This window comes from Cucurbita moschata, unplaced genomic scaffold, assembly GCF_002738365.1.
Source record: "Cucurbita moschata cultivar Rifu unplaced genomic scaffold, Cmos_1.0 Cmo_Scf00018, whole genome shotgun sequence".
NCBI lineage: Eukaryota > Viridiplantae > Streptophyta > Magnoliopsida > Cucurbitales > Cucurbitaceae > Cucurbita > Cucurbita moschata.
In genome coordinates, this window is record NW_019268534.1 from 2,781,553 (window position 1) to 2,794,689 (window position 13,137).

The 13,137-nt window shown below is 36.1% G+C and overlaps 3 protein-coding genes across 4 annotated transcripts; 1 reads left to right on the forward strand and 2 right to left on the reverse strand.

Annotated features, from left to right (window-relative positions):
• Positions 1-6: 6 nt before the first annotated feature.
• Positions 7-2,449, reverse strand: LOC111456001 (shikimate O-hydroxycinnamoyltransferase-like). Its single transcript, XM_023097682.1, has 2 exons — positions 1,950-2,449; positions 7-995 (listed from the first exon to the last, which is right to left on the reverse strand). Exons 1-2 carry the CDS (start codon positions 2,355-2,357, stop codon positions 111-113), a joined length of 1,293 nt encoding a protein of 430 aa, XP_022953450.1. The 5' UTR covers positions 2,358-2,449; the 3' UTR covers positions 7-110.
• A 1,923-nt stretch (positions 2,450-4,372) lies between these two features.
• LOC111456002 (probable protein phosphatase 2C 60) lies at positions 4,373-9,713 on the forward strand. 2 transcript variants are annotated; one of them, XM_023097684.1, is made up of 11 exons: positions 4,373-4,482; positions 5,306-5,430; positions 6,117-6,180; positions 6,331-6,439; positions 6,808-6,961; positions 7,225-7,350; positions 8,180-8,303; positions 8,461-8,537; positions 8,819-8,871; positions 9,129-9,183; positions 9,304-9,713. In XM_023097684.1, exons 2-11 carry the CDS (start codon positions 5,314-5,316, stop codon positions 9,517-9,519), a joined length of 1,095 nt encoding a protein of 364 aa, XP_022953452.1. In that variant the 5' UTR covers positions 4,373-4,482; positions 5,306-5,313; the 3' UTR covers positions 9,520-9,713. The 2 variants fall into 2 exon arrangements, with proteins under 2 accessions (XP_022953452.1, XP_022953451.1); XM_023097683.1 differs by lacking the exon at positions 4,373-4,482 and adding an exon at positions 4,556-4,741.
• A 1,320-nt stretch (positions 9,714-11,033) lies between these two features.
• LOC111455862 lies at positions 11,034-12,736 on the reverse strand. Its single transcript, XM_023097491.1, has 2 exons — positions 12,474-12,736; positions 11,034-11,341 (listed from the first exon to the last, which is right to left on the reverse strand). The coding sequence occupies exons 1-2, from the start codon at positions 12,631-12,633 to the stop codon at positions 11,250-11,252; spliced, it is 252 nt and encodes an 83-aa protein (XP_022953259.1). The 5' UTR covers positions 12,634-12,736; the 3' UTR covers positions 11,034-11,249.
• Positions 12,737-13,137: the final 401 nt, after the last annotated feature.

Below are 13,137 nucleotides of genomic sequence, written 5' to 3' on the forward strand. Positions count from 1 at the left end.
AGAACAAAAAAAAAAAAAAAAAAAAAACACCATCCGGCAAACTCCCTCTGCCTTGCCGGAAAAGAAAAAACCCACCGGTGTCCTGTTACACTCACCGCCAGCCAAGCTACTTAAAGATCGAAGAACAGCTTCTCAAACACCTTCATATGTGGAGTCTGCAGCGAAATCGCCACTGACAAGCTGCCATCGTCGGACGCACTCGGGATTATAAACGACAATCCCTCGTACGCGATTCCGCCGGGGCCCATAAAAATCGGCCGGCCCCACCCAAAATCGGCGTCGTGGATAGGCAGCCGGACCCAGCTCGTGATTCCCAAATTGGGGCAACGGAAAGTATGAGCACCACGGACCAACGCCGATAAGTCCGGCTGCAGTTCGAGATAATCCAAAGCCGATCTCAAATAATCGTTGTCCATCCGAACCAAGGCGTCGTGGATTTTTCCGGCAGCGAACCACGTCGGGTTCGACATCAGTTCACCGGCGATGGCGAGCGGCGTAGTTGTGAAGATAACGTTGCCGAAGTAGCCGTTGGGAAGCGGCGGGCGCAACCGAGCACGGCCGTCGGTGGCAATGTAGAGCTTAGTCTCCTGATCCTCGGGAAGGTCACGCGCCTTGCACGTGCAGCGCCAGACGTGGCCGGAAAGCATCTCATATGAACTGTAGTTGATAGTATTGCCGTTTTCTTTGGATTTGGCTTTGAGTAGATTCAGCTGCTCGCGGGTGAATTTGAATACAGAGACGGTGGTTCCTTCCGAGTTCGGCTGGACCGGAGTTTTCATGGGCGGAGCCGGTTCGTATTCGACGTGACGGAATGCCGGTTGAGGTGGGTCCCGCGCTCTGAGTAGGGTCCGGTCGATGAAGGGCTGAAGCTTAAGGTCGAGGCCACGCGACATGTCGGACCAGGTATTCACAAAGTGGAGACCGGCAAAGCCGTCCGCTAAATGGTGCTGCATTCCTACGCCCAGTGAAACGCCGCCGCATTTGAAGTGTGTCACCTGAACCCAACAAAATCGGAATCAATAATTATTTAAAATTTCAATTAGAACAAATGTGACGGTAGAAATCGAATAATTAACTTTTTGAAGACGTTAATTAATATCACATTCAAACAATTATGAACCAACTACAAAATGTTAATATTGAAGTAGGTGGACAACTGGAAAAATTTGGATCGAGTAAGTTTGGTTTGGTTGGTTTGACCAATATTCATCTTCTTATGGTTAAATTGAAAAATAAATTTTTAAATTTCCTAAAAATATATTTAGCTAACTTATATTATCTATAATTCAACGGGGTTGTTGTGGGATTTTCTTTTAGTAGTAGCACCACTACCCTTTTCAATACATCCTACAACTTTTACATATTTTAATGTTTTAACATTTATTATATTTTAATTTGAGAAAAAATTAAAAATTAATTATTACTAAAACATATTTGAGATAACCAAGGAGAAAAATACATCGCTAGTTGACGAGTTCAGTACAATCAAGTTACAAATTCTTTAAACAAGATCAAATAATTTATTCCCAAATCATTTGCTAGCTTGTTACATATGCAAGTGTATAGAAACTTACTTTAAAAAAGAAAAGTCAACAAAAAATTCCCTGGACGGCCAGAAGCATCTCCACAATCATTAGGAAGACCACGTCTTTTTTAATTTCATTTTGGATTCTAAACTTTAAAATTTGTGTATAAAAAAATTTAAATCTCAAAAGTTATGGATTAGACCTAATGGATTTAACTATGATTTTTATTTTTGTTGAAAAATATAGATATATTTGGAAAAGGTTAAATGGGGAAAAGCAGAAAAGGAATGGTAATGATTATTAGGAAAGCCAACTACAGACTACAATTTCAGTTAATTCTAACCAAAATAATTAATAAAATTCCTAAATGAAATTTGTTAAAAAAAGAAAGAAATTAGAGACGAGGCGCGGATTTCATTGTACCTGTAACACCAGCAAAGGATACGATTCGATTCCGCCAGAGTAATCGACGGCTGGAATAAGTTGCCGAAGCTGTAACGTCGGGGCGAAATCACCGAAATCGTCGATAACCGCCGTGGTTTCGGCCTCGACAAGAAGCACACCTTCAGCATTACAGTAGATCTCGATACGACCGTCTTCATCGCGTCTCAATCGTCCGGCCATTGGATAAAACGGCACCAGCGCTTTGCTTAGGCCTTCCTTGAGAACCTGACCGTCGAAGAAATTGGAGGCGCCGGTCGGGCGGTAGAAGTAGACGCTCGGCGTGTGTATACTCGGTATCACCAGATCGACGTTCGAGTTCCAGAGAGTCCGGCGCGGCGTCTCCTCCGCCGGAGTCACCATCGTCGAATCCTTCACAGTGATAATCATCTTGATCGGTCAATCGACGATGAAAAATCGAGAGTTCCAAACAATCGGAACGAAAAATTAGGGACGGAGCGAGGGGAAGAGTGTTAATTACAGTATACTAGGGAGAATGAATCGCCCTGAGATGGTTCCGAAAGAAGTAACCCTATAAATAAGAAAACGGGAAACGGGAGTCTCGGTGATCCACCTACCACAATCGCTACTATGTCCGTTTGATCGACCGACACGTGTCCTTCCTCTCGTAAGCGGTTTTTCAGTGGAGAGAAATATACAGGCGGGAGTTGGTAAGACAGCGACCTAACACCGCACCCACTTCAAAACGGTGCGTTTACGAAACTTTTTTTTTTAATTATTATTATTATTTTAATTTTTAATTAATATTTTTTAGAATGTTGGGTTTGAATGAGTGGAGTAAGTTTATAGTAATAGAGGGCGGGGCCCACAATGAACAGACAGGAGATCGACGTGGGTGCATTGCGTTTGCGTTTACAATTGGATGATAATGGATCTCGGGTCGGGTCGGGTCGGGTCGGGTCTACCTCAACAATATTGGCTTTAAATAGAAAGATACTAACTTTGTTCTTGAAAAAAAAAAAAAAAAAAAAAAAAACTCACTTATTAGTTGTATTTTATTTAATTTTAAGGTAAATATTTATTATTATTATTACATTAATGACATATATGAGCATGCATTTTCCGTTTTAAAATTAATTACCTAACCCAATTTTAGAATTTCATAATAAAATTTAAAGTCTTTCTATTTACAAATATAATAATAGAAAAACATTAAATTAAATTACTTTTTTAACCTTTTTTTAAATGTAAAATTAAATTGAATTTTGCACTTTTTTTTTAATATAATAAGCTAATTTTATAATTGCATATGGATGATTGAGTCGTATAAATACATTTAACAAAAAAAAAAAAAAAAATTTAAAAGCTCAACTTGTATGAAATTATAATTTTCGATTTCGTAATTTCCACTTTACTTATGTGATATATTATTGTTTTAATTTTTGATTTCGTAATTTCCTTGATAATATATCCTAACCATTCATTAAAATTTTATTATTCTACTCCATCGATTATATATATATAATTGAGGTATGAAAAGAATAATTCAATTAAATAAAATATCAATAAATATACAAACACGTGATTCTCGTAGATAAATAATTTAGATCATGGTTAGATAATTATTTGGTAATTTAGTTTTGAAAACTAAGTTGATAACGCTATTTTTTTTTATTAGTTTATTTATTTTACCAGCTAATTTTTAGAGATGGTTTCAAAAATAAAAAGTAGGCGTAGCTTGTAGAATTGGATAATAATCCAAATATTTATTAAAAAAAATCTTTATAAATAAACAAATGACGAGAAAATAAATATAATTAATAATAAGTTAGAGTCATCAATGTGAACCTAATAAACCTAATAAATGTGAATATAATATAAATAATTCAATTAATCTCGGACCTATATTTTTAATAATATTTTAATAAATGTCCATTTTAGTTCGGGGACCATCTAAACAGAAAGAAGATTTTCCGTTAGACAGAAAATGGAATAAGGAGCGGGACTATATTATTCATCTCCTTACTGCCTGCTTAATGTAAATATATTTTCAATACATATTAAAAAGATATTATATATATATATATATATATATATATATATATATATATATTTATTTATTTATTTATTTATTTATTTATTGGCGGTAGATTTTTTTTATTTATTATTATTTTTTAAAGAGTATATTGTAATATTTAAAACTTCCTCCGAATCGATAAGAGCCCGTGATCCAGGAAGGCCGCACGTGTAAACGTGACTATTTATGGGCCTTAAATGGGCCGACCTTTGAAGGTATCTGGGCCGTCCAGCCCATTATATGTAACTTCAAATGAGTGCACGTGTAGGACACGTGCCCCACCTGCTTCCTTTCAAGTCGAAAATGATCGTAAATTTTTTGCATCTCTTGATTGAATTTATTTTTATCATCATTACCATAAATAATAAAAACCAACCGAAGGATCTAAAATTTTTGAACAAAAAGTAAAAAGCACACTAAAAGATAGATCTCTCTTCCTATCCCTCCGCTGAAACCAGTGTTCGAAGCGATTGGCGGGTGAGTTGTCCCTTCAATTTTTGTTTTCTTTCGTTTCTTATCGTGTGTTTGTGTTTGTATTGTCTTGTTTTGTTTGCTATATCAGTTTGAATTTGTGTATGGAGATATTAATTTTCGATTCCGCCGATCTTTGTTTATTTGGAATTTATTGTGGTTTAAATGATCCGTTTGCTTGCCAAGAATTCTTCAGTTGTTGTTAGTTTGGTTTTGATTAATTTCGAATGGGAGTTACCGAAGCAAGCCTGCGTTGCGGGTTTCAGTTGAGTATGGATGTCTGTTGTATTTGATTTTATTTGAATCTTGTGCTTGCTCGGAACCTAAGAAGATAGTTTGGAAGATGGAGGGAGGGTGGTTATGAGAAATGAAAATTTCGATGTGTTTAACTCGGGAGGGAGGGGTTTCATATTGCTATTATTAATCTTTTGACAGTGACTGTTCCTTTGTTGATTTCGGGTGCGTAGTTTGTTTCTTGGTGGATTAACAACTATCTTTGCTGGTTACTTTTAAGAACCACTTCACTGATAGTAATATATACTTGTTATGCGTTATTAAGTTGAATAGCTTTGATGATTTCACGAATCAACATCCGTACATGCGAAAGATTAATGTATTTACTGATTATTTTATCCCAACCAATGCACACTGCATATCTTTTGGAATGAGAGTTACTGGAACGTTAACATGATGAAGGGGGCTCGAAGGGCAAAATTGTTGCAGCGTCACTTTTTTCCCCTCCCCCCTTGAAATGGTGTAAAGGTTGCTTCCAAATGATTTTTCTGTGAGGGTGACCTTTTGGTGATTCATGGATTTTATCTAATTCCAGCTTGGAAAATGGGGATATATCTCAGCTCCCCCAAAACAGAAAAGGCCTCAGACGATGGTGAGAATGAAAGTCTTCGGTATGGGGTATCCTCTATGCAAGGGTGGCGTGCAACCATGGAAGACGCTGTGAGTTTTCTGTCTATTGTTTCTGCTCCCTTTGATGTAAAGTTGTCATGTTGCTGTACTCAGTTATTCATCATGCTCTCTGTTGCTTTATGTGACCCATGTAAATTAATAATACATAGGACAAACCAACTTTAGACTATATTATCTCGAGGAAGTTGCAATGTATGCATCTTGAATACTTCTATTTAAGGAGGTACCCCCAATATTAAATTGAAGATTGCTTTTCAGATTATCTTTTGGTAGTGGTACCATATGTGCTGTCACCTGTGTTGTTTAAGCACACCTTTTAGTGTCCCGGAACTGAGAGTTTGCATCAGAATATCTACAGGACAACGAAAATTTGTAACTTTAGTTTTATATTTAATGCCGCGTGACATTGGGTGCTCGCCTATAAGTATTATACTTTTCATAATGTCCAATCTTTTGAAAGGCTTCTGTCTTATGCATTGCTGGACAGTGACTGCATTTTTGTTTTTTGTTTTTTGTAAACCTACAACCTACTCAAACTCACTTGTATCCCTGTGACCCGTAGAGATGGATGGTTCATCTCAAACTGAGATTGTTGTTAAGTGGAACTATCTTTTGAAGTCTCTGAAATTGATATGCATTGTTCTAAAAGGAGTAATCTTTGAGATCTATTATGTTGTGTTGCATATGGATCCAGTCTCACCCTACCTAAGTTTCAGCATGCAGCCTGTCTAGATTTGGACACATCAACATCTTTCTTTGGTGTTTACGATGGCCATGGAGGTTAGCATCTGTTCTTTGAGCAGCATCTCTCTCTCTCTCTCTCTCTCTTTCCTATTTTACCAGTAATTATTTGTTACCGATTGAAATATACTTGCATTTCTGTGATTTTTTTTTAAAAAAATTTCCCTCATCAAGTCTATTGAAATGCAGGTAAAGCAGTTTCAAAGTTCTGTGCCAAGTATCTCCATCAACAGGTGCTCAAGCATGAATCATACATGGCTGGGGATTTAGGAACTTCAGTACAGAAGGCCTTTCTTAGGTTATTAATCCACTGGCTTTATTTTAGTCTACATGTTATCCTTAGTGGTTATCTCATTGTCCTGGATTAAGCAGTTGGGAAGTTTCTTATTTTGTCGATGGTGATGAAATAAATAGTGCTTCATGATTATTTGGGTTTTCTACTGATGAACTGTCTAAAGTTGTATAGTTGTGAATTTCATTTGATGCACTAGGTATTTTTTATCATTTGTTTGCAAAGATTAATTAACTAAAAAAAGGGGGTGTAGTCTCTAAATCATGATATGATGTGGTCCTTGCTTCATCTCTTCCACCTTTGATGGTTGAAATGCTGTTTGTGTCAAGACTGCAAGGTCAACCTTCTTATTTTGTCACTCTGAATTGGTGCAGAATGGATGAGATGATGTGTGGACAAAGAGGATGGAGAGAATTAGCTATTTTAGGAGACAAAATGGACAAGATTTCTGGTATGATAGAAGGATTTATATGGTCGCCCAAGAGTGGTGAAGCTAACAATCAAGTGGATGATTGGCCTCCGGAGGAGGTATTTTTATGCACAATTCCCAGTTGCTATGGTGGATTTACTTTCCTTTTCTGTTTTGAGGTGGACATGCGTTTGGAGAAGAGGTAGTTCCCCTCTTTCTTCTGTGTCCAGTTCGATGCCATTTGCAGTTCACTAACTGTATTTCTTTGCATTGGTTTGTAGTAACCTGTGTTAGTTTTGGGTTAAGTTTTGTTATGAAACAATTGTACATTTATGTTTGGGCATGGATTCAATTAAAGTGAGGAGGTGATGTTGCTAACTAGGGACCTCACTCTGACTTTCATGGACCAAATGCTGGAAGCACAGCTTGTGTTGCAATCATACGAAATAACCAACTTGTGGTGGCCAATGCTGGGGATTCTCGCTGTGTCATTTCCAGAAAGGGCCAGGTATTTGCATCAAAAAGATATTTCTCAATTACTTTACATGATCTTAACAGCAGCATATATCTTCATGATCAGAGGTGTGAATAACCAATTGGATGTGTTGAGAAGTGATTAGAATTATGAATTTATAATCAATTAGATGTTTTGAGATGTGATTAGAAGTGAAGATAACTTATTAGATGTGTAATGATATAATCGCTAGCCGATGCTCATGGTTGGTTGCATAATATATTTTTCCATTATTTTTATTCTCATTTCTCTTGCCCAAACTGTCTCTTTTTAATTTATATGAATGGTGGATTTGTTAGATCAATATCCGGTTAAACTTCTATGTCAGTTTGGTCAAATTTCGTTGTATAAGGAGAGAGAGGATAATAGAGATAGGCAGGCAATTGGTCATATAATATATTTTTCAATTATTTTTATTCTCATTTCTTTTGCCCCAACATATCTCATTTTAATTCATATGAATGGTGGATTTATTAGATCAATATTCGGTTAAACCTCTATGTCAGTTTTGGTCAAATTGCTTTGTATAAGGAGAGAGGATAATAGAGACACGCAAGCAACTGGATGTGTTGATTGGAGTGATGATGAACTGACAATTTCTGTAGTACTGTTTACTAACCAGATTGCTCCCAACATTTCTCACTTGAAATACTGTTAATATCTCTCTGATTGTGAAAAAGCATAAATAGATACGGATGTAACAACTCTGACAAATATGATTATTTTGAATGTCATGAAAAGCACTGAAAGTTGGGGAGATTAATTTGAATAATCGAGATATTTTCATGTGTGTCTAGAGCTCCATCTAACTTCTTCTTCACAGGCATATAACCTATCTAAAGATCACAAGCCTGATCTTGAGGCTGAGAAGGACAGGATTTTGAAAGCCGGGGGATTCATCCGAGTTGGTCGTGTCAATGGAAGTCTCAACTTGGCACGGGCTATAGGTACATCCTCTCTAACTCTTAGTTTTAAAATTGGAATATAAATTGGGGAGGGCACGGGCTGTAGGTACATACTTTCTAAGTCTTAATTCTACATGTGGAGTATAAATTGAGAATTTCCTTCCGTGACTATAATTGATTTGGAAACCTGTTTTTACAGGTGACATGGAGTTTAAGCAGAATGAAACTATGCCTGCAGAAAAGCAGATTGTAACTGCCAATCCAGATGTAACAACTGTACGTAGTCGTGGTTTCAATATTTCAGCCAGGGTGTTATATGCTTATATGTATTTTCTTTTTTTTAATTTCTTTTGATGCAGCGAGTTTTATAGTTCAAGGGGGGCTCAAATAAAAGTTTTCCTTACTTTTAATGTTTAATTGACACCTTCTAAGCGAACTAGATGTCCATCATTAAAACTTTGTAGAAGTTTGATTATAATGATTCTGGAACCGTATCATCATTTTCCTTTTAATCCCTCTCATGTTCTCACGATCTCATTTGTTTTTCTTGTTATTAGGTTGAGCTTTGTGAGGATGACGAATTTCTTGTTATTGCCTGCGATGGCATCTGGTAAGTTTCAGATTTTGTGCTTTATGGGAAAAATAATCTCTCTAAAATCCGAACCGTTGAGGCATTTAAATTATATATAGTGCACAGGCACATATCCAGTCGCGATCTTCTATAATAGTTATGCTTTGGGTTAAAATTTTTCCCACTTCTACGTGTACCATTATAAGCAAGAAAAACCAGCATTGTAGTTCTGAGGCTTTCTAAATTGATACATAAAACCTATAATATGGTAAATGACCATCTCTTTCTCTGCATAGGGATTGTATGTCCAGCCAACAACTGGTTGATTACATTGGAGATCAACTTAAAACGGTAAGTTCGTGTTACGACACTTGTCAGATACATTAGTCGAGGTCGTCCATGTAAGCATATATTGAGAAATGAAGGAGGTTGAGTTGGCTTATGCTAGATTTGAATTTGTGTCCAATGCAGGAAAGTAAACTCTCAGTCATTTGTGAGAGAGTATTTGACAGATGCTTGGCACCCTCAGTTGGTGGTGAAGGATGTGACAACATGACTATGATCTTGGTTCAATTTAAGAAGCCCATCCACAACCCAAATGACGCTTCTACTTCTGCTGCGGAGCTGCCTTCAACGTCCAATCAACCGGTGTCTAATCCGAACGAAGGCCCTTCTAAAACTGAATAGATGACAAACACAATTTTAAAATTGACGAAGCTCACCATTCAGTAAGTTAAATTTTCTCATTGGTCGATAACTTGTTGAAGAGCGATCTTATTTTGTAAAGTAAATTTCTCTTTGTGAATGCCTTTTCTCTTTTGCCTCAGTACTGCGAACTTTCTTCCTGAGGATAGCTATATATGACTTGCATTTTTCTCCCACGTACCGATTACTTGATCTATTAGACATTTTTGAAAAATTTATGGATCAAATAGATACAAATCTTAAAGTTTATAGTACATTCAATGATTATAATCATACATATCATATGAGGTTGTTCAACAAAATTAGGTCGTTCCTATGTTATTTGTTATTTAATGTCCCTAGAAGAATAATCGCATGCAACAAAATTAGAGTGAATACTAGGATTAGAGGTAAACATTAAGAAAATAGAAATAGAATTTGGAAACAGATTGAGGATTAAACCTATGGCTCCATTAGGTTTTAACTGACTTTTCCCAACCTTGGATTCTAATAGAATTTGAACCCTTTGTTTATTTGTTCATGAAACTTTATTCTCTCTTTTTTTTTTTAAAAAAAAAGAAAAATTCTTGGAACACCCAAGATCAGAACATACATGGAATCAACAATCGCATAATTCTGGGCCAGGACTTCAATGTTAGGGTGCTTATATGACACAGGCTGGGAATCCAATACATTGCATTTTATGTAAAGATGGACATATAGGAAAGGGAGCGAGGAGAGATTATTTTCCATTAGCTGAATAGAAACCCATCTTTGATCTCGCCCTGCTTCACTTATATACGTATGTGTACTTTCAATAAAAAAATATGTTTCAAGGTATTGAATACAATATTATACTATTGAAATTTGAATTAAAAAAAAAAAAAAAAAGATGTTCAACGTTATATTATATATTTCTTATGAAATATTTGTTGATTTATTAAGATATTTTTCATTTTTAATAAAAATTATATTAGAAAATGAAAATTATTCATTAATAAATTCTTTGAAAAAAAATTTAAAATACAGGAAACAACGGGATCCTGATCCTTGTGGAGGATTTTTGCCCGGATCCCAAAAAAACTAATTGAAGAATTTCATGAGAATGAAAAATGAAATAGGAACAGGGACGTCCTGAGAAAGACTTGCCGTCCTTGCCTACATAGAGATATAAGGATGACCAATTTAAGGCCACACAAACACCAACAGTGATAAGAATCCTTATAAAAAAGGAAGTAATGACCGAGGTTTGGAATTAATATCAATTTTAGATCAATATAATGGTACAGGTATGAGAGAAAACAAGGATGAAAGTCTGCAGCTTTAAGCAACTAAAAAGAAAAAAAAAATAATAATAAATCTGTGAAAATGCATGGAAAAAATGGCCTAGAAGAGGAACAAGTGCAAATCTTGATTCCGAATTTCATGCATAAGTGAGTAATTCTCTGAATTTCGTCACCATTGACTCTCAATATAAGAACCATTTCAACACTAAAAGTAGAATATAAAGAGACAAGTAAAGGGAACAAAAGTTCGTTCTTTATTTCAAAACCACAAGTGTTCCTTGTTGAGTTTTAACTTATCTTCATTTAGTGTCAGCAGATGGAGGAAAAAATGCAAGATATAGGAGATACTACAAAAACTTTAAGCCAACCAAGTGCCCCAAAGAACATCCTCTCTATCATAACAAACTCAAAACGAGCAATAAAAAATTAAAGAAAAAAAAAAAAAAATCATTTAGCTGATGATGAACCTGAAGAGAGTCTCTGACTTCGTGCTTTATCAGCTCTTTCCATGTAATCTTGATGAGACTGATGCTTTGACCCTGCAAACAATTAAGTGGTGATGATGAGTCATGTCGATTTTAAATAAAGCCTCAAATAGATTTACGTAGCAGTGTGTTTGGGGGCTTTTATCTATTTACGTAGTAGCCGCCTATTGTAGAATCATCGATAACCTAGCTTTACCATCATGTGTGTAAAGCTTGAATGTAGGCATACTCTACCCTTTCCCGAGAGCCATCGTCATGTTAGCAATTAGCATAGGTTTGTTTGCACCTAAGCCTTTGATTCTATTCCCTGACCTGATTTCACAAAGTAAAGCAGCTGAGGCTTGCTTGCCTTTAGGTAAGGAAATAGTCCAACTTTCGATCCTATTTGACTTATGGGAAAATTAGAGTGGGGGCAAAAGTCTCGTAAGTTTTTTTTTGTAAGTTCAACAACTTGTGGGGTGGAAGATTTGAATCTCTGCCTCTTAGATCGAGTATATACACCAGCAGTTTAATCGACACTACTTACTCGCCTATGATCTTATAAGGAAGAACTTCAGGTTAGCTACAACCAAATCGACCATGAAAACAATCTAAAAGTAACATTTTCATCAATATGTTACTCTAGAGCACTTCCCATACAGCCCCAAGGCATCACTTTTGATTTCTATTGGAACAATTCTGAAGTTAAAAAATCAGTATCATCAAATCCTCAACGATATTGCCCCGATAAGCTACCATTCCTCATTCCAAATTGCAGAATAACCCCAACAGCAAAACGTAAAATTTCTAAACCCTAATTCACCCAGTGCCAAAGGCCAAAAAGATTAAACATATCGTATCGAAGCTCCCCAGATTCTGAAACCCTAAATTACACAACGAAAAAGTGAACACCCCGATGCCCACCATTGCAATCCAAAGATTGTTGAGTTCCCTGTTCGGTTTTTAAGCAAAACTAAGAAGTAATTTTAAAACAGAACTCCATTCAAGAATCGAAATCTTCTTAGTGCACAGCACACGTCAATATTTAAACGTATCCCTTCTTCAAATCCCGGGCAAAAAAAAAAAAAAAAAAACGACTCGACGAGTTCAAATCTGCTTTTCCGCATCAATTCCTCTCAGCAGCAACAAACGATCATCAGCGATAATAGTGACAGAAACAAAATTCGGTAAAGGAAAGAACAAAAACCTCGATTCATAAGGGCCCAAGGGATGCCGAAGATGATGCCAATGACGACGATGCCAGCGGCAACGTGCTTCTTCTCACCGCTGTATAAATAGTGCTCCATTCGCGATCTGAAACCACCTCCTCCGCCGATCGAACCGCCGCTCTTGGCCTCGCCGCTCATTTTGTCCGCCGATTGTCTCTCAAAATGGTGTGTTCTTCCAGTTTTACTCAATGCTCGGTGAACCCTTTGGGGGCGTTTGGTTACGGTGATTTTGATGTCCCGTCTTTGGACTAAATTGACTCTTATCTACATTCCATGTGTACGCCTAATTATAAAATAATATATATATTTTTTTAATCACGTTTATTATTTATAAAATAAAATTTTGTATCCAATAAAATTTCATGTAGGGCAGGTAGGAATTCAAATAAAATTTATAATCCAATCTAACTTAACCTTCTATTTACAAGTTGGGTTATTTAATTATTTTTTAAAATTATTTAAAAATAATCTTAAAGTTCAATTAATAATTCTTTATTTTTGAGAGTACGTTAAGGTTGAGTTGATTTGTAATCTTATTTGTAGGTTAGTTGGGTTGACCGGACAAAAAAACCCAACCTACAAATGGATCCAAATTCTCAAGCTAATCCAAACAAAACAGAGGTAATCGAGCCATACAAAAAC

Coding starts and splice junctions, on each gene's coding strand:
- LOC111456001 (XM_023097682.1), bottom strand. CDS start 2,357: ATGATTATCACTGTGAAGGATTCGACGATGGTGACTCCGGCGGAGGAG. Junction 996..1,949: donor ATCCTTTGCTGGTGTTACAG/GTACAATGAAAT, acceptor TGTTGGGTTCAG/GTGACACACTTCAAATGCGG.
- LOC111455862 (XM_023097491.1), bottom strand. CDS start 12,633: ATGAGCGGCGAGGCCAAGAGCGGCGGTTCGATCGGCGGAGGAGGTGGT. Junction 11,342..12,473: donor TTGGGCCCTTATGAATCGAG/GTTTTTGTTCTT, acceptor AATTGTTTGCAG/GGTCAAAGCATCAGTCTCAT.
- LOC111456002 (XM_023097683.1), top strand. CDS start 4,642: ATGATCCGTTTGCTTGCCAAGAATTCTTCAGTTGTTGTTAGTTTGGTT. Junction 8,304..8,460: donor CAACTTGGCACGGGCTATAG/GTACATCCTCTC, acceptor CTGTTTTTACAG/GTGACATGGAGTTTAAGCAG. Junction 8,872..9,128: donor ATTGCCTGCGATGGCATCTG/GTAAGTTTCAGA, acceptor TTCTCTGCATAG/GGATTGTATGTCCAGCCAAC.